This window comes from Anomaloglossus baeobatrachus, chromosome 11 (assembly GCF_048569485.1).
Source record: "Anomaloglossus baeobatrachus isolate aAnoBae1 chromosome 11, aAnoBae1.hap1, whole genome shotgun sequence".
Classification (NCBI taxonomy): domain Eukaryota; kingdom Metazoa; phylum Chordata; class Amphibia; order Anura; family Aromobatidae; genus Anomaloglossus; species Anomaloglossus baeobatrachus.
Window position 1 is genome coordinate 63565479 of NC_134363.1, and position 27481 is coordinate 63592959.

Here is a 27481-nt window from a genome sequence, read left to right on the forward strand (position 1 = left end):
GACAATATGTCCACCTCCTTACAATCACTCACTGTCCCCGTTGAGGTGCACATCTAAATCCCACATGAATGTGTTTTTCAGAATGTGGGAAGAAACCCTCTCCAACACAAGGTGAACGTCCAAACTTCATGTACATAGTGTCCTTACCCTGATTCATGCTAACCACTGAGCCACCATGCTGCCATTGTAACAGAAATAGGGTCTATGAGGCCCATCTGTGTTCTTTGCATATTGCATCTAATAATACATTGATAAATCATAGTGTCCACCTCTTGGTATTGAGCAATCAAAAGAAGACAAACCTGAACACAGACACAGTCCCGTATAGAAGTAAACTGATGGGAGTAGATAGCCTTGAGGCATATATTCTTAGATGTGAATGAATCATATCTCAAGTTCCTACACCGAGGTCAGACATACCGTGTGCAGACAAAGCTGTAAGAATTCTCATTTTACTGTGATTTAATTATAGTTCACCAACCAATTCCTTAAAAACGGTGACTTTATGATGAGAAATCTGCGCCGTCAGGAAGTTGTGTCACTGCCAGATGGTCCTGAAGGGGTGAATCATCTTCATTTGCTTTATAAATCACTAGTCTTATCATTATTCTTAAAGGGGTTGTCTCATTTTTGGAACAGGAAGCCATATTGACATTGGCCATTAGGTTTGCTTTAGACTCCTACTTTCCGTAATTTCAAGAAGAGTTTTTCAGCAGGTTCATTATCACCAGAGGCAGTATTACAATGACCGATTACACCTCTATACACAGATGAAAGCACAGAATTCATCATTCACAGCAGGTAATGTTACAGCGCATCTTGCTTCCCTTCTCTTTCCAGAGTGTTTTTGTAACTCCAGTCCTCACAGCCCCCAACAGATCATGTTTTCAGGATTTCCTTAGTATTGCTGCAGTAATGGAATTATTATCAAGCTGAGCCCTTCCACTCACACTTGGATGAACAAACCAGGGGAGATGTTAACTATAGGTCCCTGTCCAGACTAGGAGTACCTGAAAGAAAAAACGGGTAATTGTCCTCTCACCCTTACTATCGATGCAACACCAGGGTCTTTCAGTGTGACAAGGTGAAGCAGGAAGAAAAAGAATAAAGTTGTGCATGACTAAGGTGTTTGCTCCAAAACGTGTCTCTCTTTAATCCTTTATGGTTTTGTGACTTATGGATTTTAATTGTTTTATATTTTTATGGAGATTTCAGTGCTGGACATCTTATTTTTTTTTTTCTTCCTACCCTAAAACTGACCTTGATTTGTCCCTATTTGACCAACAAGATTTGTACCCTAAAGTTACGAAATGGTGGTTCCACTCAACGTCAACTGACCCTGAGTGTCCTTACCTGTGGCCTAAACAATAAACCAAGAATGGGAGAATGCTGGGTGTTGTGAATACACTTTCCAGTTCGGAGCTCCCTCTTGTGGTCAGTGCTGGCGGTGCAGTTGATGTGTGGAATGGAAGCGACACACCTGAAGAGGACTGGCAATTAGGGTCTGACTGGGCTATTTAACTTAATAGCTTTCTCTTGTTATTTGCCGGTGGTCAATTGCTCCTGTGTATCCAGGACATTCTGCAACCAGCTCTGCTCACTTCCAGAACTTCCCTCAGATAAGTGGTCTTGTACCTCTGTTATTTGTTTACCACCTTTTGTTGTTGTTCTGCTTTGATACTATGCATGATTCCTATTTTGTCTGTGTGGAGTTGTGGTGGAATGGATCATTCCTTGCTGGGAGTGTCTGTATACTTGGCTCCATGATTCTGCAAGATTTGTGTTTTGTCATGCTTGGTATTATTCAGTCCCTCATCTCTATTAGTGTATTTTGGATCCCAGTAACATCTGAGTGCTGATACAGTGGGGGAGAGGTTTAGTAACCTCAGGATTTTTCCATATCAGTAGTGCTGGTATATATTAGGGTTTTTTAAGGCTGTAGACAGTTGCTCTTTCCTATCCTTTTCTATAAAGATAGTTTGGGCCTCACCTTTGCTGATATCTGTCCTTTCTGGCTTTGTATTGTATTTTTCTATATCACCGTAGCTTTTACATGTGGGGGGCTATCAATCTATCTTTGGGGACTGCTCCGAGGCAGATTAGCTTTCTTATATTTCTATCTGTGAGATTATTTAGTTCTCCGGCTTTGTCGAGGCGTCCAGGTCATCGTAGGCTCGTCCCACGGCTACTGTTAGTTGTGTGTCAGGATTAGGTCTGCAGTCCGTTAAGTTTCCAGACACTCTCTTACCTTTTGGGATTATGCATTACTTGATCCTCCCTGGTCCCTGAATCATAACAGCTGGGAAAGGAAACACACAAACAACCCACATGGAAAAGAAAAAATTATAACTCAGCAAGATTATGCTAAAGTGAGGAGCTAGGACTTCAAATATGTAGCCACCTAAGAAATATATCCAGAGCTAAAGCATGTTCATGGTGAGGAAATATAGCCCTTCCCAAGATGTGATAGGGTAAACAAATCGAGAAAGTGAACACAGCTGACAGTTAAACAAAACAGAAAAGCGACGCAAAGGAAAGACAAGAGAACTAATAGCAGTTAGACTGATACAAAATATTCTGTTATCCAATGGAAAGGAAACCAACAACACAATTAGAAGTCGTCGGATCGAGCCATGGAGTCGAGCTATGATACAAGGTATCAGAAATTGCCACAGGTTATCCTACCTATGCAATACCAAGGAAATCCTGAAAACACGATCTGTTGGGGACCATGAGAACTGGAATTTGGGAAACACTGCTTTATAGAATGTTTGCACACTTTCATTAGATGCTTTATAACCAAAGAGAAGCATCTAATGTGCTGCTAATGTAAATGTAGATTTCCTGAAAGAGCAGAAAGCGTGAGTCTAGAATAAGTAAAGTAACCAGTGTGAAAATTGTAATATTTCTCATTTTTATTTTTTTAATTTTGATTGTTTACTTTGTGAGTTAATTTATTATATATATATATAAAAAAAAATGTATATAAATTATTGTATCACATTACATGACATTTTACCTCTGCATATGGATCATAGGATTTCCTCTACCATTGTGGGCTCAGATGTCCCTTGTTCATCAGTATGGTCTGGCATGGTGATGAGGCGATTGTTGGCATGAACTGTCAGTCACCAGTCATTAGACTATTAAAAGGGTTGCCTGGCCATAGTGTACAAGACTACAGTCACTGTGTCTGACTGCAGACTTGGGAATCCTCACAGCACGCACAGTGTCAGGATTCCTCGGTCAGTGCTGGGAGTGGCAGCTGTGTGACTGCAAGTATGTGATTTACATATACAGTATGAGGTCACAAGCTGACTATTTTTATACGGCTTCTCTCAATGCAAGTGTATTGAGCGAGGCCGGATACAGTCTAGTCAGGATGTGGCCAGAAGTATGCAAGTCACATACTTGCGGTCACATGATTGCCCCCTCCTGGGCCGACACCGGAGAATCCTTACAGCGCGCAGTGTACGCGCTGCAAGAATTCACAAGTCTGCAGTCACATAAACTCACTGTAGACTTGTATACTAAATATGGGCAACTGTATACAGGTAATGACAATAAAGAGAGGTTGTGAGAGAAAAGAAAGTAAGTTCTGCTTAAGGGGAACCTGACACTAGTGCACACCTATGCAGCTGGAAGGGACAATAATAAATATTGTGAAAAATTCATAATACTACGTATTTCATTATAATAACCATGGATTAATAATCAGTAATTTTTTTGGACATTCGCTAAGGTCAAACAAGAAAAAGAAAGGAAAAGCAAAAGGCGAACACAGTCCAAAGCTTTATGCTGAAAAATGCTTATTTCAATAAATAGATATATTCAGTTATTCATAGAGCAATTGATGAAGGTACACAATAAAAATCAATGGTGAATAATTACAAAAAACCTGCACTGTATCACGCCAATGATTAGATCTCCAAAATTGCTAGAGGTCACATAGATATCAGTAAGGGCTAAATATGCAGCAAAGGGTGACCATTACTATATCAGTACAAAAACCGGTGTATAATCCAAATAGTAATCTAGAGGACCTGACTAATACCGTGGAGGTGTAACAAGTACATACATCAGTATCTCACATATAAGTTGTCAAAAAGTATATATATCTCCAAGAGACCAGTCCAAAACCACCAATATGGGGCACATAGCAATTATTAATATAATATATATACCTACAATTAGGGCCAAGAGGGAAAAATTCATAATTAACCCTATATGGTGTTAGAGCATGGTCAAATAATTAATGGGAGTATAGATCTAAATTAACAGCACACAACACTCAATAAGGGGCGTGCTGCAATTATTAGTGTAATAACAACAAGGTGTATAATTATTACCCACTAACACATGGAAGGTCGGTCCAAAATCACAGTTATAAGCATAATCCAGCCCGAACCAATATACAATTATATCAGAATGACTGAACAGCTGAACGGTAATGCAACCTATACCTGAATAAACAAGGCGGCAAAATAGCCACTATCTAGATGCATCGGCAAATATCACATGGAAGATAAATCCAAAAAAGGAATAATTAGCCAAGGTCAGTATAGCGTATTTACCTGAGCAGCTGAGCAGAAAGGCGACAAAAATACAGCAGGAGACAGCCCGACGGCCGTTTCGAACACCTTCGACCGCCACGTGACGAAGGTGTTCGAAACGGCCGTCGGGCTGTCTCAATTGCTCTTTGAATAACTGACTATATCTATTTATTGAAATAAACATTATTCAGCATAAAGCTTTGAACGTTGTTCGCCTTTTGCTTTTCCTTTCTTTTTCTTGTTTCACCTATGCAGCTGGGTACAACATCCTCCATGACAGATATGGCACCAAAACTGTAATTTTGTGATTATAGCGCACTCAATATGTAGTAAGCGGTGACTGTAACTGCTCTCAGCTTCACTCCAATGACTAGACTGAAAGTCAGCAGCTGCAGGGAGAATTAAAATTGATTTCCCCTCTGTAGCTGTTACCTCACTAAGTGGACTATACAGTATGCAGGATTTAAACAATATTTCAATACTTGTATGCAGAGAGTTGCAGGTTTATAGTGTTTCTTGAGGTTTTCTTTAATAACTCACAAACATAACATTTTATCTTATTCCTTTTCTTACAGGTGTCACTGCTGCGGCAAAAGGTTATTTTGATGCCCTAGTGAAATTGGGAGAACTTGCCAGCATCAGCCAAGGGTCTAAAGAGCTGGGTGAGTAATAATTTGTTAGGACTACTGTTTCTCCTCCACGCTTGCTTTTGGCTCCTTGACGTTCTGCAAATATACTGTGTAGGACCCTTCAAGATCAGGGATTCATGACCAAGCTGATTAAACAGGAAGCCTTCCCTTCCTGCGGAGGGCCAGAAATTCCTGTTAACTGTCTCCTCTCACATATAACTGCTTGGATGTAGAATATAGTGCGGCTCCTGCAGGGGGAAAGTAAATTGAAGCGCCCGTCAGTGTCTGCTCTGTTCCTTCCTTGACAACCCTGCCAGCTCCCGGCTTTTCTTAATTTAAATCACATTCCCCATTTTGCTGCCCAGGCAACCCGCTCAGTGCGGGAATGGATTGTGAGAGGTGCACAGACCGCCGGTGCCGGGGTTTCCTGTGGCCTCCCTCTTCATGCCAGGGTTACTTATTTCCATTAACACCTTTTGTTGCCCAAATGACCTTCATACTGATACAAAACACTTCGCTTTAAATCACCGTCTATCTGAGGGTTTTCTATCATGAGGGAACCAGATCTGGCCATTATACTGCTGCTAAACCCAGTAAACGGATGGCTTTATAGAAAAAATGGCCTCATTGTGGGGGGGGGTCTGAGAAAGGGAAACTACAGTGTGAACAGGGATTAAAATCACTGATATATTATTAAAAATGATATTATAAATTTATATAAATTATATATATATATATATATATATATATATACTTTTTTATTTTTTTAATTAAAAAAAAGTAAAAAAAAACAATAAAAAATTATAAATAATTTTATATACATATATATACATATATATATATATATAATATATTTAGATTTATAAATATTATCAATGTATAATATATATCTAATCTATAAAGCTGAATGTGTGTATGTATGTATGTGTGTATGTCCGGGATTGGCATCTGCACCGTCGCAGCTACAGCCACAAAATTTTGCACACTCACACGTCTGGACCCCGAGAGCGTCATAGGCTATGTTTCGAGGGGAAATTTCAACCCCGCGTTTTACAGTTATTCGCCAAAAAAAACTGCCTCCATTAAAGCGAATGGAGCTGGGAGCCACAGTGCAGCCAGAACTTCAGAAGAATGCGCAGCCACGCCCTTTATATGGAATGTTGGCGTGTCACAATGCAGCCAGGGAAAGAGGCAGACACAGACAGGGAAAGAGGCAGACACAGACAGGGAAAGAGGCAGACACAGACAGGGAAAGAGGCAGACACAGACAGGGAAAGAGGCAGACACAGACAGGGAAAGAGGCAGACACAGACAGGGAAAGAGGCAGACACAGACAGGGAAAGAGGCAGACACAGACAGGGAAAGAGGCAGACACAAAGAGACAGACACAGACAAAGAGACAGACTGGCAGGGAAAGAGAGACAGGGAAAGCGGGAAAGAGAGAGACAGGTAAAGAGACAGACACCGACAAAGAGACAGAGACAGACACAGGGAAACAGACAGACAGGGAAAGAGAGGGAAAGAGACAGACAGGGTAAGAGACAGAAAAAGACAGGTAAAGATACCAACAAAGAGACAATCACAGGGAAAGAGACAGAGGTAAAGAGAAAAAGAGACAGGGAAAGTGCCAGACAGACAAAGAGAGAGAGACAGAGAGATATATACAGAGGGGGAGACAGACATAATTACATTTCTATCTATTTGTTTTGTGGTTTTTGTGTGCAGAATACATTTTTGTTAATATATTCTATTTTGTTAACAGCAGTTATGAACCCGGGCGAAGCCGGGTAGTACAGCTAGTCTAATATATAAAGCTGAATGTGTGTATGTGTGTGTGTATGTATGTGTGTGTGTATGTCCAGGAATGGCATCCGCACCGTCGCAACTACAGCCACAAAATTTTGCACACTCACACTTCTGGTCCCCGAGAGCGTCATAGGCTATGTTTTGAGGGGAAATTTTAACCCCGCTCTTTACAGTTATTCACCAAAAAACCTGCCTCCATTAAAGCGAATGGAGCTGGGAGCCACAGTGCAGCCAGAACTTCAGAAGAATGTGCAGCCACGCCCTTATATGGAATGTTGGCATGTCACAATGCAGCCAGGGAAAGAGATAGACACAGACAGGGAAAGAGGCAGACACAGACAGGGTAAGAAACAGACATAGACAGGGAAACAGACAGACAGAGAAAGAGAGGGAAAGCGGGAAAGAGACAAAGAAGGGAAAGTGATTGAGACAGACTGAGAAAGAGACAGTCAGAGACAGACAGACAAAGATAGAGAGACAGAAATATATACAGAGGGGGAGACAGACAGAGAATGGAAGAGAAACAGAGAGACCGTTACTATCCCGGACGTTAATCTAATCTATAAAGCTGTGTGTGTGTGTGTGTGTGTGTGTGTGTGTGTGTTTGTGTATATGTGTGTGTGTATGTCTGGGATTGGCATCTGCACTGTCGCAGCTACAGCCACAAAATTTTGCACACTCACACGTCTGGACCCCGAAAGCGTCATAGGCTATGTTTTGAGGGGAACTTTTAACCCCGCGCTTAACAGTTATTCGCCAAAAAACCTGCCTCCATTAAAGCAAATGGAGCTGGGAGCCACAAGTGCAGCCAGAACTTCAGAAGAATGCGCAGCTACGCCCTTATATGGAATGTTGGCGTGTCACAATGCAGCCAGGGAAAGAGACAGTCACGGACAGGGAAAGAGGCAGACACAGACAGGGTAAGAAACAGACAGACAGGGTAAGAGACAGACACAAAGAGACAGACACAGACAAAGAGACAGACTGACAAGGAAAGAGAGAGACAGGTTAAGAGACAGACAAAGAGACAGACAAAGGCACAGACACAGTGAAAGAGACAGGGAAAGAGAGGGACAGAGACAGACAGGGAAAGAAACAGACAGCGAAAGTGACCGATAGACAGACAGGGAAAGAGACAGACAGACAAAGAGAGAGAGCGAGACAGACAGAGAGATATAGAGATATATACAGAGGGGGAGAAAGACAGAGAATGGGAGAGAAACAGAGAGACAGTTACTGTCCCGGGCAGCGGATATTGTGTACAGAATACATTTTTGTTAATACATTCTACTTTGTTAGCAACAGTTATTAACCCGGGCGAAGCCGGGTAGTACAGCTTGTGTGTGTGTGTGTGTGTGTGTGTGTGTGTGTGTGTGTGTGTGTGTGTGTGTGTGTGTGTGTGTATGTATGTATGTATGTATGTATGTATGTATATATACATATATATATATATATATACATATATATATATATATATATATATATATATATATATATATATATATATATATATATATATATATATATGTATGTATGTATGTATGTATGTATGTGTGTGTGTGTGTGTGTGTGTGTGTGTATATATATATATATAATATATATATTTATTTACTTAGTTATCTTTTTTTTAAATAAGCACTTTACGTACCTTTTTATAGGGGACTTGTCAGCAGTACAAAAGTGGCGAAATTTTGCCCATATTTTATTCCCACTGCTCCCCTGAATTTTCCCTCGTTTTTTTAAAACGGTCCCGCAGATATAGGCTTTTTTATTTGGTGCTAATTTTTATGGTCTGTACGAGGGGGTGTGTCTCATAGAGTAATGATGCAGTTTAGACTAAAGCCACGTCCCCATAGAATCCTGTGAGCCACACCCTCTATGTAAAGACCATAAAAATTCGCTGCAAGTACAAATGGCTCATATTTCTGAAACCTTATGGTGGATTAAATAAATAAATAAATGTATTCCTCAGGGGAGCAGCAGAAAAAAACCCCCAGTATTTTTGATCTGTTAACTTGGCTTTTTTAAACTGTTAGAGTACATGGAAAATGTTCCAGGAAAAATCCAAAGCAGAAGAAAAAATGCAGCACTTGTAAAAAAAACTTTAGAATTTAATTCATCAGATTTTAAAAAAATGGTATTCCGTACAGGAAGTGAAGCATATGCAGTTAACACGTTTCAAGGCTGAATGCCTCTAAATCAAGGTCCAGGTCCCAAACAGAAATTTTATTTAAACCCAATGAACCCGAACATACACTGTTTCGTGCTGGCGTCCCTGCACTTCTCCCTTTCCTACCTGCAGGGATGCGCACTTACTCACCGCTGCAGCCGGATTTCACCACACTATCCGGCATCTCCACGGTCCTCCATGTGAGTGCTTCCCCCCCCCGAGGCTTCTGCATGTGGCACAGATCCTCTCAGAAATCTCCTAGGGCGTGTGCCCTTCTCTAAAAAAGACCAGTACGTCATTTCTGGGAAGTGCCTCTCGCTAAATGGTACTGGGTACTTAAGGCACTGTCTCAATAGGGGAGGTGCCTGATCAATGTGTTCAGTTAGTTAGTGGTTTGTTCCCTAGCCAGCTAGTTGTCAGGTCCCCTTGTCCACTGTGCTTCCATTACAGTGTACAGTGCCCTTGCCTGTCTCCTGTTCCTGTCGGTACCCTGTGTCAGTCCTCCCCGGCCATGGCACCAGCCTAAGCTACCCTGGCGGTCTTTGCTATACTAGAGACTGGGCCTGTCCACCCCGGCCGTGCCACCAGCCTCAGCTACCCTGGAGGTCCTTGCTGCACTAATGACTGTGTCCGCTTGTCCTCGTGTCTGTTCCTGCCCTAGGAGACAGCTGCCACAGTCCTGGTCTCTGCCCTAGGAGTGGCACCTAGCGTCTGCCTTGCGGTGGGTGCTTAATCAAGCCCATCCCACTAAGGGTGAGCCCGGGATCCTCTGTGGTCGAGTGGGTCCACTGCCACTCGCTGCTTTACCATCTCCTGTGGCGAGCGTTATACACGGGTCTGCTCATCTCTACTCAAAAGTGCTAAAACTCTGATTAATGTGGTGGGCTGGAAGGCGTTTTGTAAAAACACATTATTGATGGTACAAACGTGGGTTGAGGGACTGAAAAAAAAAAAAACCTCAGGAGACACTTTTTTTTTTCTTTTACTCTAAGACAATCACTTAGGAATTCCCCTACTGTAAAGTACTGGACTGTACCTGGTACTGTACACCCGGCATTAAACTAAGGGGTCATGTCATACTTTATTATTAATCTTAATTACCCTTACAGTTTTCTTATCACCATCCCAACAGCAATATTGAAAAACCAAATTCCTGTGGAGGAATACCCCAGTTATCTGAAATGTACCCCTCCGGCCAAGACCACAATGTATTGTTGTAACGCCACAATGTATCAGACATCGGCCGGGGTATTTCAGCTATGTGGGAGTAAGTGATTAGTAATGTCTTAGTCGTCTTACATTGAAGGGAACTAAAAGATAATCTGAGTCACGCTGAACTGCAAGAATGTCATAATTAGGGTAGAACGGTTGGAAACAATATTCATCTTTATTTCTTCTCAGGAGGTAACAACGTGCAGCTGATGCTGACAAAGCTGCAAACTCGCTCTGCCCCATAGTTACTTATTTCTAAATTAGATGTAACAATATCATACAGAACATTCTATAATGTATGACATACAGAACATTCTACAGTCTATATAATACAGAACATTCTACAGTCTATATAATATAGAACATTCTACAGTCTATATAATACAGAACATTCTATAATGTATGACATACAGAACATTCTACAGTCTATATAATACAGAACATTCTACAGTCTCTATATAATACAGAGCATTCTACAGTCTATACAATACAGAGCATTCTACAGTCTATATAATACAGCACGTTCTACAGTCTATATAATACTGAACATTCTACAGTCTATATAATACAGAACATTCTACAGTCTATATAATACAGAACATTCTACAGTCTATATAATACAGAACATTCTACAGTCTATATAATACTGAACATTCTACAGTCTATATAATACAGAGTATTCTACAGTCTATATAATACAGAACATTCTACAGTCTATATAATGCAGAACATTCTACAGTCTATATAATACAGAGCATTCTACGGTCTATATAATACAGAACATTCTACAGTCTATATAATACAGAACATTCTACAGTCTATATAATACAGAGCATTCTACGGTCTATATAATACAGAGCATTCTACAGTCTATATAATACAGAACATTCTACAGTCTATATAATGCAGAACATTCTACAGTCTATATAATACAGAGCATTCTACGGTCTATATAATACAGAGCATTCTACAGTCTATATAATACAGAACATTCTACAGTCTATATAATGCAGAACATTCTACAGTCTATATAATACAGAGCATTCTACGGTCTATATAATACAGAGCATTCTACAGTCTATATAATACAGAACATTCTACAGTCTATATAATGCAGAACATTCTACAGTCTATATAATACAGAACATTCTACAGTCTATATAATACAGAGCATTCTACGGTCTATATAATACAGAACATTCTACAGTCTATATAAGACAGAACATTCTACAGTCTATATAATACAGAGCATTCTACAGTCTATATAATACAGAGCATTCTACGGTCTATATAATACAGAGCATTCTACGGTCTATATAATACAGAACATTCTACAGTCTATATAATGCAGAACATTCTACAGTCTATATAATGCAGAACATTCTACAGTCTGTATAATACAGAACATTCTACAGTCTATATAATACAGAACATTCTACAGTCTATATAATACTGAACATTCTACAGTCTATATAATACAGAACATTCTACAGTCTATATAATACAGAACATTCTACAGTCTATATAATGCAGAACATTGTACAGTCTATATAATACAGAACATTCTACAGTCTATATAATACAGAACATTGTACAGTCTATATAATACAGAACATTCTACAGTCTATATAATACAGAACATTCTACAGTCTATATAATACAGAACATTCTACGGTCTATATAATACTGAACATTCTACAGTCTATATAATACTGAACATTCTACAGTCTGTATTGTATAGAACATTCTGCACTCTGTATAATACAAGACATTTAATTCTACAGTCTATAACATAATTGTAAAACAGTTTGCCATCTCCAACATACAGTCTGTAATATGATGATGGCCCAGAGATGTAAGTGGTTTGGTGTAAAGTAAGAAATGTAACAGTTACCCTGTCTATATATCTTATTATCGTGTATGGGTGTCATAGAGCGAGGTTCACTGCCTGGGGCTCCCCTCCTCTAGAAAGAATGGAAACCAGTGCAATGGAAGGTACTCAGCATAGCCTTGTACACACAAGGTCATTCATTCATTCATATATAATACAGAACATTCTACAGTCTCTATATAATACAGAGCATTCTACAGTCTATATAATACAGAGCATTCTACAGTCTATATAATACAGCACGTTCTACAGTCTATATAATACTGAACATTCTACAGTCTATATAATACAGAACATTCTACAGTCTATATAATACAGAACATTCTACAGTCTATATAATACAGAACATTCTACAGTCTATATAATATAGAACATTCTATAATGTATGACATACAGAACATTCTACAGTCTATATAATACAGAACATTCTACAGTCTCTATATAATACAGAGCATTCTACAGTCTATATAATACAGAGCATTCTACAGTCTATATAATACAGCACGTTCTACAGTCTATATAATACAGAACATTCTACGGTCTATATAATACAGAACATTCTACAGTCTATATAATACAGAACATTGTACAGTCTATATAATACTGAACATTCTACAGTCTATATAATACAGAACATTCTACAGTCTATATAATACAGAACATTCTACAGTCTAAATGTGGCGCCCCTGACCTGGTCAGGCACCACTGAGTACTGCACCCATGCTGGGAACAGTACAACACAGGTAATCCAGAAGGCTGACCGGGGTGTGGTACACAGGCGCATAGTGATCAGGTCTCACACATGTACCTATGAGAGGACCCCTGGGGATCCCAGGAGGGGGAAAAGCCTTCACCTTCACTGGAATAGTGGAGGGGGCCAAAAGCCTCCATCTCCTCTCAAGGGGTGTGGTAAGAGAGTCTGGTTGCTAGGTGGCGTAGGCAAGAACAGGAGAGGAGGGGCAGTGAGCCAGAGCAGTGCAGAGTCCAGGAAGCTCAAGTGAGGAGCAGATCCCGTGGGCTGCTGTAGTCTGACAGCGTCCGCGCAGTGGCTACTGACGGGGGAGAACGGTCAACTAGGAGTGCTACCCGAAATCCATCTTCAGCTAGAGAGAGAGCAACGGAGTGGGAAGTAAGGAGACTGCTAGAGAGTACCAGGCCCAAACGGGCGGCAGATCCCGAAGCGGAGATAGATCCAGCTTTCTTTTGCTAAACCTGCCGGTGTGGGGCTCTCAAAGCCCACGCCACAACACCACAAAAGCCGCAGCCACGTAGCCACAGTTAGGGCCCATAGGTCACAGGAGGCAAGCAGCTGGAGTGGCCTGGTCCAGGCGACAAGCAAACGGCAAACGAAGGGGAGAGAGGCTGCAGCATCTTCCCTGGGTGACCCCCATAGGGACTCAAAGTCGGGGTTACCCCAAACCACCAAGGGCTAAGGAAGGCGAGTTAGTAGTCACCCTCACAAGTCAGCCTGAAGGACACCTGGTTCCCACTTGGTTCATCCCAGCTACGCCCGGGTCACTCACCCTGCCATCAACTGTGAGTAAAAACCCTGAAAGACATCCTGCTTGTGTGGAGTTATTCTGCGCCTTGTGGTACTACGCACCTACACAGGGCCCTGGGGCTTGCCTCACTCTCAGGAGGCTATTCCAACTAACTGCACTCACCATCAGCCCCAGGCGTCCCTCAACCTGCAGTGGCGGTCCCCACTGACCGCAATACTGAGAGTGGCGTCACGACAAGAAGAAGATCTCCTACCTGTGACAAGATCCAGCTGAGTGGAGTCCCTGAAGGTAATGCACCGACACAACACCTGTGGGGCTTCACATCTGGCGTCACGAACAGGATAAGGACTAGACCTGTTCAGACAGGTGACCATGTGCCTGGGCGGTCCGCTTGAAAAATTGGAAGCGCCGCCATATTGCCACCATGAAAAGCGCGCTGAAAAACAACAGCAGCCCGCGCTGGAAGAAGTTACCGCCCACGAAGAGGTGTGGCTACCCAGAGATCCCCTGCAGAGTTCTGACCTCGCTTGTGAAGAGAGCGGAAGCGTCCAGAGACGGCGGGAAGGAAAGAGAGCCACAAGCCTGCTGCTGCAGAGAGAAGAAATGGAGTCCGGACGTGGATACCCAGAACCAGGCTCTGCTGCCTGGTGGTGCCGGGAGCTTGCTATCTTCTGCGATCAGCTGGAGGCCAGGATTATACGACAGCTCAGAGAGGAACGCATGGAGCTTCTGGAGATGGCTGCGGCGGTTCGGACCTACGAGGAGGGAGCCGCGCGACGCCTGCCAGATCGAGCGGCGACGACTCCGATCCCGATGGTGCCACCGATGGGTGAGTCCAGAGTTGCCCCGGCCAGCGCAAGTGCTCCGACCCCTGCTGCTACGACCGCGGTCCCAGAAGAGGCGCCCGGCGCGGCGACGCTGAGCGAGGCCGCAGCCGCGCTAGGTGCGGCCCGCCAAATCCAGGCCGCCGCAGCGACACCCCGCCTGTCCCGCAAAGGTCCGACTGCCACGGCGATACTCATCCGTGCCGCAGGTGTGACGCTGACCCAGGCTGCCACCCTGCTGAGCCCAGTCCGCCAAGACCCCACCGCAGCAGCGACGCTCGTCCGAGCCGCAAGCGAGATGCTGAACCAGGCCGCAGCCCCGCCAGGTGCGGCCCGTCAAGCCCCGATCACTGCAGCGACGCCCAGCTCCACCTGCACGGACCCCATCGAGGATGCGACGCCAATTCAGACCGCGGCTGCAATGCCCAGTCCGGCCCGCCAAGAACTGGCCGCAACAGCGACGCAGATCCAGGCCGCCGCCACGCCAGGCTCGGCCCGCACAGACCAGGCCGCCGCCATGCCAGGCGCGGCCCGCCAAGACCAGGCCGCCGCAGCGATGCCCTGCGCGGCCCGCCAAGACAAGACTACATCACCATTTATCCCGGCCTGCAGGGCCAGAGCAGACACCGCTCCCCAGCCTAAGGAAGTCCCTACTAGGAAATCCCTGGTAGGTGAGGACCCCGCATACTGGCAGCTGAAGGCTGACCTGGAGGCCAAGTTCCCACAGGAGATGGTGGACCAGTACATGCTCCCTCCGCACACCCCTAAGGCAACCACGCCGAAGAGTCCACCGCCTGGGCCAGCTGAGGAACACTCATCCCCAGCGCTGCCACGACCAGAGTGCAGCGAAGAACTAAGGGGGAGAGGAGGGCAAGAAGCTGAGGAGTTGCCCCCGGAGCCAGCAGCAGTGCTAGTCCCAGAGCCGGAGATGCTGCCATATTCCCGCTGGGACGAGGAAGACCTGACACCTCCTGCTGAAGAAGACCTGCCCAACCGCCCCACCTGGGAGCTTGTAAGCTGCACTTCGCAGAATCCAGCCCGCAAGACACAGCGCCGCAGCAGAACCCAGTTTTCCCCTGCACCGCCATCCCCAGAGCAGAGAGAAGTTACGGCCAGAGACCTACAAGAAAAACGGTTCCTGAGAAGAGCCAAAGCACAGATCAGAGGACCCCTGCGTCGAGGAATTGTCGAAGATTTCAGCCTCAAATCAGGGTACGGCTTTATAGTATCACCTGGTGTGAAGGAAGGGATTTTTGTCAATCGAAGGGATGTGAGAGCCCATTTGCCCAGAGGACACCCTGGAAGAAATTTGAAGATAGGAGACTCAGTGGAGTTCACTATGCATCAGGGAGAAAGAGGCTGGTATGCCCTAGATGTTGCACCATGTCCTAGAAGTCCTTGCAGAAGCCCTGCAGTCACAACAGAAGATGAAGAAAGAGACACTGAAGAAGAGGAAAGAAAGGATCAAGAAACAGATGATAAAAGCACAGGAAGTAACAGATGCCCCAGCCCTACAGGCCCAAGCCCTGGTAAGGAGGAAACAGGAGCAAAGTTCACATAAAGCAAGAAGAAAGAATACAGCAAGTTAAAGTTTTGAAAAGTTTGAAGTTTTGCAACGTTTACGTTTAAGTATGTGCCCACATAAACTTGTGTGAGAAAACCATAAACCTTAAGGCTATGAACTGGCTATAGCCACAAACTCTCGCAGTGTAAATAGTTACACCAGAGGGCACCACCACCACCAGAGTCAGCCTGTTTAGGGGCTTGGCTCGTCTGCAACCAGGAGGAGCCCGTCCGTATATAGGGCCTTGGCTCGCCTGCGACCAGAGAGCATGCCTGTTTATGGGGCCTGGCTCTCCACCACAAAGAGGGTACCTGGTCAGCACCAACTGTGGAGGCCGCCTCTACATCCTGCCAGAAGTGGCTGGAGGCGCGGCTCCACCAGGCCAGGTATACCCTGAAGACCACCAGCCCATGAAAGCCGCCTCTACATCCTGCCAGAAGTGGCTGAAGGCGTGGCCAACGTGAGAGGGTTTTGGGTGGGTTAACGGACTTGTGGGTGGAGGGTGGTGATGTATGGTACCTGGTGCTTTTAAAAATGTTTTACATGTTTTAATGTTTTATGCATTTTAAAATGTTGTCTTGCAGCCCGAGGACGTGCTGGTGATAACTAAGGGGGAATGTGGCGCCCCTGACCTGGTCAGGCACCACTGAGTACTGCACCCATGCTGGGAACAGTACAACACAGGTAATCCAGAAGGCTGACCGGGGTGTGGTACACAGGCGCATAGTGATCAGGTCTCACACATGTACCTATGAGAGGACCCCTGGGGATCCCAGGAGGGGGAAAAGCCTTCACCTTCACTGGAATAGTGGAGGGGGCCAAAAGCCTCCATCTCCTCTCAAGGGGTGTGGTAAGAGAGTCTGGTTGCTAGGTGGCGTAGGCAAGAACAGGAGAGGAGGGGCAGTGAGCCAGAGCAGTGCAGAGTCCAGGAAGCTCGAGTGAGGAGCAGATCCCGTGGGCTGCTGTAGTCTGACAGCGTCCGCGCAGTGGCTACTGACGGGGGAGAACGGTCAACTAGGAGTGCTACCCGAAATCCATCTTCAGCTAGAGAGAGAGCAACGGAGTGGGAAGTAAGGAGATTGCTAGAGAGTACCAGGCCCAAACGGGCGGCAGATCCCGAAGCGGAGATAGATCCAGCTTTCTTTTGCTAAACCTGCCGGTGTGGGGCTCTCAAAGCCCACGCCACAACACCACAAAAGCCGCAGCCACGTAGCCACAGTTAGGGCCCATAGGTCACAGGAGGCAAGCAGCTGGAGTGGCCTGGTCCAGGCGACAAGCAAACGGCAAACGAAGGGGAGAGAGGCTGCAGCATCTTCCCTGGGTGACCCCCATAGGGACTCAAAGTCGGGGTTACCCCAAACCACCAAGGGCTAAGGAAGGCGAGTTAGTAGTCACCCTCACAAGTCAGCCTGAAGGACACCTGGTTCCCACTTGGTTCATCCCAGCTACGCCCGGGTCACTCACCCTGCCATCAACTGTGAGTAAAACCCTGAAAGACATCCTGCTTGTGTGGAGTTATTCTGCGCCTTGTGGTACTACGCACCTACACAGGGCCCTGGGGCTTGCCTCACTCTCAGGAGGCTATTCCAACTAACTGCACTCACCATCAGCCCCAGGCGTCCCTCAACCTGCAGTGGCGGTCCCCACTGACCGCAATACTGAGAGTGGCGTCACGACAAGAAGAAGATCTCCTACCTGTGACAAGATCCAGCTGAGTGGAGTCCCTGAAGGTAATGCACCGACACAACACCTGTGGGGCTTCACATATATAATACAGAACATTGTACAGTCTATATAATACAGAACATTCTACAGTCTATATAATGCAGAACATTGTACAGTCTATATAATACAGAACATTCTACAGTCTATATAATGCAGAACATTGTACAGTCTATATAATACAGAACATTCTACAGTCTATATAATACAGAACATTCTACGGTCTATATAATACTGAACATTCTACAGTCTATATAATACTGAGCATTCTACAGTCTATATAATACTGAGCATTCTACAGTCTATATAATACTGAACATTCTACAGTCTGTATTGTATAGAACATTCTACGGTCTATATAATACTGAACATTCTACAGTCTATATAATACTGAGCATTCTACAGTCTATATAATACTGAGCATTCTACAGTCTATATAATACTGAACATTCTACAGTCTGTATTGTATAGAACATTCTGCACTCTGTATAATACAAGACATTTAATTCTACAGTCTATAACATAATTGTAAAACAGTTTGCCATCTCCAACATACAGTCTGTAATATGATGATGGCCCAGAGATGTAAGTGGTTTGGTGTAAAGTAAGAAATGTAACAGTTACCCTGTCTATATATCTTATTATCGTGTATGGGTGTCATAGAGCGAGGTTCACTGCCTGGGGCTCCCCTCCTCTAGAAAGAATGGAAACCAGTGCAATGGAAGGTACTCAGCATAGCCTTGTACACACAAGGTCATTCATTCATTCATTCATTCATATAAATGGACAACATGTAATACTTATTTCTTCTGCAGACAGTGTAATATACAGTTAGGTCCAGAAATATTTGGACAGTGACACAAGTTTTGTTATTTTAGCTGTTTACAAAAACATGTTCAGAAATACAATTATATATATATAATATGGGCTGAAAGTGCACACTCCCAGCTGCAATATGAGAGTTTTCACATCCAAATCGGAGAAAGGGTTTAGGAATCATAGCTCTGTAATGCATAGCCTCCTCTTTTTCAAGGGACCAAAAGTAATTGGACAAGGGACTCTAAGGGCTGCAATTAACTCTGAAGGCGTCTCCCTCGTTAACCTGTAATCAATGAAGTAGTTAAAAGGTCTGGGGTTGATTACAGGTGTGTGGTTTTGCATTTGGAAGCTGTTGCTGTGACCAGACAACATGTGGTCTAAGGAACTCTCAATTGAGGTGAAGCAGAACATCCTGAGGCTGAAAAAAAAGAAAAAATTCATCAGAGAGATAGCAGACATGCTTAGAGTAGCAAAATCAACAGTCGGGTACATTCTGAGAAAAAAGGAATTGACTGGTGAGCTTGGGAACTCAAAAAGGCCTGGGCGTCCACGGATGACAACAGTGGTGGATGATCGCCGCATACTTTCTTTGGTGAAGAAGAACCCGTTCACAACATCAACTGAAGTCCAGAACACTCTCAGTGAAGTAGGTGTATCTGTCTCTAAGTCAACAGTAAAGAGAAGACTCCATGAAAGTAAATACAAAGGGTTCACATCTAGATGCAAACCATTCATCAATTCCAAAAATAGACAGGCCAGAGTTAAATTTGCTGAAAAACACCTCATGAAGCCAGCTCAGTTCTGGAAAAGTATTCTATGGACAGATGAGACAAAGATCAACCTGTATCAGAATGATGGGAAGAAAAAAGTTTGGAGAAGAAAGGGAACGGCACATGATCCAAGGCACACCACATCCTCTGTAAAACATGGTGGAGGCAACGTGATGGCATGGGCATGCATGGCTTTCAATGGCACTGGGTCACTTGTGTTTATTGATGACATAACAGCAGACAAGAGTAGCCGGATGAATTCTGAAGTGTACCGGGATATACTTTCAGCCCAGATTCAGCCAAATGCCGCAAAGTTGATCGGACGGCGCTTCATAGTACAGATGAACAATGACCCCAAGCATACAGCCAAAGCTACCCAGGAGTTCATGAGTGCAAAAAAGTGGAACATTCTGCAATGGCCAAGTCAATCACCAGATCTTAACCCAATTGAGCATGCATTTCACTTGCTCAAATCCAGACTTAAGACGGAAAGACCCACAAACAAGCAAGACCTGAAGGCTGCGGCTGTAAAGGCCTGGCAAAGCATTAAGAAGGAGGAAACCCAGCGTTTGGTGATGTCCATGGGTTCCAGACTTAAGGCAGTGATTGCCTCCAAAGGATTCGCAACAAAATATTGAAAATAAAAATATTTTGTTTGGGTTGGGTTTATTTGTCCAATTACTTTTGACCTCCTAAAATGTGGAGTGTTTGTAAAGAAATGTGTACAATTCCTACAATTTCTATCAGATATTTTTGTTCAAACCTTCAAATTAAACGTTACAATCTGCACTTGAATTCTGTTGTAGAGGTTTCATTTCAAATCCAATGTGGTGGCATGCAGAGCCCAACTCGCGAAAATTGTGTCACTGTCCAAATATTTCTGGACCTAACTGTATGAGTTACCCATAAAGTGCAGCAGAAATGCCCTCTGGGTTCCCGATCAGTGGAATTTTACCATGCTAATATGAGCTCTTCAACTGCTTTACACATTTAAAGATAATGTTCTACAGCAGGAACATATAAGTGTATGTGTAATTGGTTGCATGAGTCAGGGGCACTTGGGGCACTTGTACAAGAAAGGTGCTCATCTTCCTCTTCCTTTATAGCAACCAAGCTACAGGTTATGTACAGTGTATGTAGATATGTGTATGTGTATATATATATATATATATATATATATATATATATATATATATATATATATATATATATATATATATATATATATATATATATATATATATATATATATATGTATATGTATGTTATATACACACACACACACAGTCTCCTCTCATTAGGAATATTACCGGCCCTTAATACAATGCCCTCTCTTGTTGTGCACGGCACCGTCCCTTACATATCGCATTCTATTGTTATTTATACCACCCTGTCTTTAATACATAGTGTCCTCTCTTGTTGTGCACAGCACCGTTCCTTACATATTGCATTCTATTGTTATTTATACCACCCTGTCTTTAATACATAGTGTCCTCTCTTGTTGTGCACAGTACCGTCCCTTACATATCGCATTGTCTTGTTATTTACACCACCCTGTCTTTACTTCATAATGTCCTCACTTGTTAGTTATGAAATAACTGCTGATGAAACATGGTAAAGCTTCTTTTCTAATAAAGGAGCCAGATGGACTTTTATCAGCAATCATTTTATTTTATATTTAACGAGGACTTTGTAAAAAAAAAATAGATAAAAAAAGGGCACTGTTAATAAGAAAAATAACAAGATTACATTGTTTATGGGACAGTGAAATACATAGCGAGATCATACTATGTAATAATGGATGACGCTGTACATAACAGGAGATGGTATATAATAAGGGATTACACCATACATAAGTAGAGATAGGAGAGTACGTAATATGGGACAGTGTTATATATAATAAAAGAGGAAACTATGTAATTGAGTACACTATATACTAAAGGACAATGCTATACATAATAAGGTACATTCATGTATACCAACAACATCTGAACAGCAATAAATTGGAAAAGTATATGATGGCCTCAATAAGACCACCATAAACCCACCAATGGACAAATAGATCAAAATAACTGGTAGAGACTCAACAAGTATGTGTACATATAGGACAAAAAAAGAGTTAATATACTACCTTAATGATAAATTTTTTTCACTTGTTGAATGATCCCTGGTACAGTCAGTTCCTTGGTGAATACAGATGAGAAATGCCTATTTAATATCTCAGTCTTTTGTTTGTCCTCTATAACTAACTTGTTATTATATTTTAAGGGGCCGATACTATCCTTTGTTTTCCTATTGGCATTAATGTATTTATAAAAGATTTTGGGATTTATTTTAATGTCATTGGCGATTTTTGTTTCAGTAGCTAATTTTGCTTGTTTGATTTCTTTTTTACATTTCCTATTGATATCTTTATACTCCTGCAATGCTATTTCTGTATTCTCAGCCTTTAAGATTTTAAATGCCCTTTGTTTTTGTTTTATTATACTTTGTACAGTCTTATTTATCCATAGTGGTTTCTTTTTATTCCTGGACATTTTATTACCACTGGGTATACGTTTTTTACAGGACTCTAGTAGTATATCCTTAAACTTACCCCATTTATGTTCGGTATCCCCAGTTACCATGACTTTGTCCCAATCTACACATTTAAGCTCTTCCCTTAATTTGTTGAAATCAGCTTTCCTAAAATTCCAGGTTTTAGCATTCCCCCTTTGAAATGTTCTATTGAATATTATGTTGAAGGTTACCATATTATGATCGCTGGTGCCCAAGTGCTCCCGAACCTGTAGATCTGAAATTGTATCCGGTCTATTTGACAGGACCAGATCTAGCAAATTATCTCCCCTCGTCGGTTCATCTACCATCTGAGAGAGGAAATTGTCTTGAATAGTAGATAAGAACTTACAGCTTTTAGCAGAACAAGAAGATTCTATGTCCCACTGTATGTCTGGATAGTGAAATCCCCATAATAAGAACCCGATTATTATTATTAGCTGCCTTTTCAATTTGTTCCAGCATTTCTCCCTCTATTTGTTCAGGTATGTTAGGAGGCTTATAGCAAACTCCAATTAGCATTTTTCCATTATTCCCCTCCCAATGTACATTTACCCATACTGACTCTACATTGTTGCTGTTCCCCTCAATGTCATCATACAACACAGGTTTTAGGTTAGATTTAATAAATATACACACCCCACCACCTTTTTGGCCTTTCCTGTCCTTCCTAAATGTACTATAACCCTGTATGTTTGTCACCCAGTCATGGCTTTCATCCAGCCAGGTTTCCGTAATGCCCACCACATCATAATCCATGGTTGACATAAGAGTCTCCAATTCATTCATTTTGTTTGCAAGACTTCTTGCATTTGCCAGTAGACATTTAATCCTATTAACACCTTTATTACTCCTAGCCTCCCTACGTTCCTTGTATGTCCCATCCCCCCCTAATCCTTCATTGACCCCTACCGTCTCCCTGTCTCTATCTGCTCTATCTCTCCCCTTATTTGCTCCACTACCCTCCCTCCCCCCCGATCCTAGTTTAAAAGCTCCTCCATCCGTCTGACCATTTTCTCCCCCAGCACAGCTGCACCTTCCCCATTGAGGTGCAGCCCGTCCCTACCGTAGAGCCTGTAGCCGACTGAGAAGTCGGCCCAGTTCTCCATGAACCCGAACCCTTCCTTCCTGCACCAATTTCTAAGCCACATATTTATCTCCCTAAGCTCCCGCTGTCTTTCTAGTGACGCTCGTGGCACCGGTAGTATTTCTGAAAACACCACCTTGGAGGTCCTGGACTTCAGCTTCTCTCCTAGTTCCCTGTAATCATTTTTAAGGACCTTCCACCTGCCTCTAACTTTGTCATTAGTACCAATGTGCACCATGACCGCTGGGTTTTCCCCAGCCCCACCCAGCAATCTGTCTATCCGATCCACAATATGCCGAACCCGAGCACCCGGCAGACAACACACTGTTCGGCATTCACGGTCTCGGCGACAGATGACCCTGTCTGTCCGCCTAATTATAGAGTCCCCTACCACCAACATCTATCTGGGCTTTGCTGCACTCCTATTTCCCTCCTTCCTACAGCAGTTGTTTTCCTGGTTGCTAGGAGCAACGTCCTGCTGTAGTGACCCTAGTCCAGGCCCTTCATTCCTAATATCAGCCAAACAGGCATATTTACTAGGTTGTGCCAGGTCAGGACTAGGCTCCCTGACACTTTTCCCCCTACCTCTTCTTCTAACTGTTACCCAGCTACCTACCTCTGGGTCCTGATCTTCCCCACCTCCACCCTTCTCCATATCACTGGCCCCAGCCAGAGAAAGCTCAGTGAGCTCTAAACTCCTCTCCAGGTTTGCAATGCCCCTTAGTGTTGCAAGCTGCTTATTTAGATCAGTTACCTTGGCTTCCAAATACGCAACATGCTTGCATCGAGTGCAGACATAGTCACCCTCGAACGGCTGCTCAAGGCATGCATACATCTGACAAGATACACACCTGGTAGCATTGTCCATGGAGCACCTATCAAATGGGGATCAACAGTAAAGTAGAAAAACAAAGAGAAAAAAACCCAATGGGAAACGTCTAAGGATAAATTCAAACTATGTTCTTGTGTCAAACTATGTAATTGTGTTGAAACTATGCACTTATCTTAAATTCAGCACTTAAGTTCAGTTCAGCACCTCGCTCGCTCAGTACCTCGCTCGCACTGGCTGGTTTATATAGATGTACAGAAGCTGCTAGAAGCTTCTAGAAACAGGTGTGACTAATCCTACTAATTAAATCACAAGACTACCTTTTTTTTGTTTCCCCTTTTCACAGAATCACAAACAGACACACAATTCCCTAATGAAATTCAACAATTACAGTTATCACCACTATGTAATTGTGTTGAAACTATGCACTTATCTTAAATTCAGCACTTAAGTTCAGTTCAGCACCTCGCTCGCTCAGTACCTCGCTCGCACTGGCTGGTTTATATAGATGTACAGAAGCTCCTAGAAGCTTCTAGAAACAGGTGTGACTAATCCTACTAATTAAATCACAAGACTACCTTTTTTTTTTTTTTTCCCTTTTCACAGAATCACAAACAGACACACAATTCCCTAATGAAATTCAACAATTACAGTTATCACCACTATGTAATTGTGTTGAAACTATGCACTTATCTTAAATTCAGCACTTAAGTTCAGTTCAGCACCTCGCTCGCACTGGCTGGTTTATATAGATGTACAGAAGCTGCTAGAAGCTTCTAGAAACAGGTGTGACTAATCCTACTAATTAAATCACAAGACTACCTTTTTTTTTTTTTTTTTTTTCCCTTTTCACAGAATCACAAACAGACACACAATTCCCTAATGAAATTCAACAATTACAGTTATCACCACTATGTAATTGTGTTGAAACTATGCACTTATCTTAAATTCAGCACTTAAGTTCAGTTCAGCACCTCGCTCGCTCGTATGTATGCTGCTAGAACTTTTGCTGTTTTCGACTCTTTTTTTACTCTTATTTGTACACATTCATGTATACCGTGTGAAGCATTGGTGTGCTGCCCAATTGTTTTATTTCTCAGGCAGCACACCGATCTATTGAGTATGTCCTCTTCCGTCAAATGGGATCAGAAGAGGACCTGCTCTGAGTCTCGCAGATTTCATTCTAGGATCTGTGATTTTCATGGATATGGGAATAGATCTATGAAACGTTATGAGTCCGTATGCCATCCTTGCAGATTTGCAGAAGATTAAAATCTGCATAATGTAAATTCTTGGAGCGTTATGCAACAAAAACACATAAAAATCATAGCAAAAACACATTTTATGCAGCGTATTTTCTGCCAAAACATCAGCATTTGCAGCAGAATTTACTGTGTACAGTATATACGGCTGTTTGAGGATTCATACTGTATATATTGCCTATGTGGGACTCATACGGCATATAGGTGATTATGTGGGGTCTCATACTGTATATAGAGTGGCTATGTGGGGGCTCATACTGTACAAAGATAGGGAGTTATGTGGGAGCTCATACTGTATATACGTGGGCCATATGATGCTTATACTGTATATATGAGGCTGTTTGAGGGCTCATACTGTGTATATCGGACTATGTGAGGGCTTATGCTCTATATAAGTGCTATGTGAGGGCTCATCTTATATACAAGGGGTTGTTTGAGGGCTCCCCTTGTATTTAGGGCAATATGAGGTTTCATACTGTATATGTGGGGCTGTTTAATAGCTTATACTATATATAGGGCTGTTTGAGGATTCATACTGTATATATCAGACTATATGAGAGTTTGTCATGTATATAAGGGCTATATGGGGACTCGTACTGTATATATGGGACTATGTAAGGGTTCCTCCTGTATATTGGGGCTATGTGGGGGTTCATACTGTATATACGGGCTATGTGTGGGCTCGTACTGTATATATGGGACTATTTGAGGGTTCCTCCTGTATATTGGGGCTATCTGGGGGTTCCATCTGTATATACGGGGTATGTGTGGGCTCACACTGTATATATGGGGCTATTTGAGTATTTTTATTGTATACATAGGGCTGGTTAAGGGCTCATATTGTATATATGGAACTATGTAAAGGCTCATATTGTACAGTTAGGTCCAGAAATATTTGGACAGTGACACAATTTTCGCGAGTTGGGCTCTGCATGCCACCACATTGGATTTGAAATGAAACCTCTACAACAGAATTCAAGTGCAGATTGTAACGTTTAATTTGAAGGTTTGAACAAAAATATCTGATAGAAATTGTAGGAATTGTACACATTTCTTTACAAACACTCCACATTTTAGGAGGTCAAAAGTAATTGGACAAATACACCAAACCCAAACAAAATATTTTTATTTTCAATATTTTGTTGCGAATCCTTTGGAGGCAATCACTGCCTTAAGTCTGGAACCCATGGACATCACCAAACGCTGGGTTTCCTCCTTCTTAATGCTTTGCCAGGCCTTTACAGCCGCAGCCTTCAGGTCTTGCTTGTTTGTGGGGCTTTCCGTCTTAAGTCTGGATTTGAGCAAGTGAAATGCATGCTCAATTGGGTTAAGATCTGGTGATTGACTTGGCCATTGCAGAATGTTCCACTTTTTTGCACTCATGAACTCCTGGGTAGCTTTGGCTGTATGCTTGGGGTCATTGTCCATCTGTACTATGAAGCGCCGTCCGATCAACTTTGCGGCATTTGGCTGAATCTGGGCTGAAAGTATATCCCGGTACACTTCAGAATTCATCCGGCTACTCTTGTCTGCTGTTATGTCATCAATAAACACAAGTGACCCAGTGCCATTGAAAGCCATGCATGCTCATGCCATCACGTTGCCTCCACCATGTTTTACAGAGGATGTGGTGTGCCTTGGATCATGTGCCGTTCCCTTTCTTCTCCAAACTTTTTTCTTCCCATCATTCTGGTGCAGGTTGATCTTTGTCTCATCTGTCCATAGAATACTTTTCCAGAACTGAGCTGGTTTCATGAGGTGTTTTTCAGCAAATTTAACTCTGGCCTGTCTAGTTTTGGAATTGATGAATGGTTTGCATCTAGATGTGAACCCTTTGTATTTACTTTCATGGAGTCTTCTCTTTACTGTTGACTTAGAGACAGATACACCTACTTCACTGAAAGTGTTCTGGACTTCAGTTGATGTTGTGAACAGGTTCTTCTTCACCAAAGAAAGTATGTGGCGATCATCCACCACTGTTGTCATCCGTGGACGCCCAGGCCTTTTTGAGTTCCCAAGCTCACCAGTCAATTCCTTTTTTCTCAGAATGTACCCGACTGTTGATTTTGCTACTCCAAGCATGTCTGCTATCTCTCTGATGGATTTTTTCTTTTTTTTCAGCCTCAGGATGTTCTGCTTCACCTCAATTGAGAGTTCCTTAGACCGCATGTTGTCTGGTCACAGCAACAGCTTCCAAATGCAAAACCACACACCTGTAATAAACCCCAGACCTTTTAACTACTTCATTGATTACAGGTTAATGAGGGAGACGCCTTCAGAGTTAA

General features: G+C 42.9%; 1 protein-coding gene across 1 annotated transcript in view; it reads left to right on the top strand.

The window, feature by feature from the left end:
- LOC142256724 (BAR/IMD domain-containing adapter protein 2-like) overlaps window positions 1-27481 on the top strand; it is a 148671-nt gene that overhangs the window by 51413 nt on the left and 69777 nt on the right. The window contains exon 4 of the mRNA XM_075328579.1: window positions 5129-5215. Within this exon, the coding sequence (XP_075184694.1) occupies window positions 5129-5215 (87 nt within the window). The remainder of the gene's footprint in view (window positions 1-5128; window positions 5216-27481) is intronic.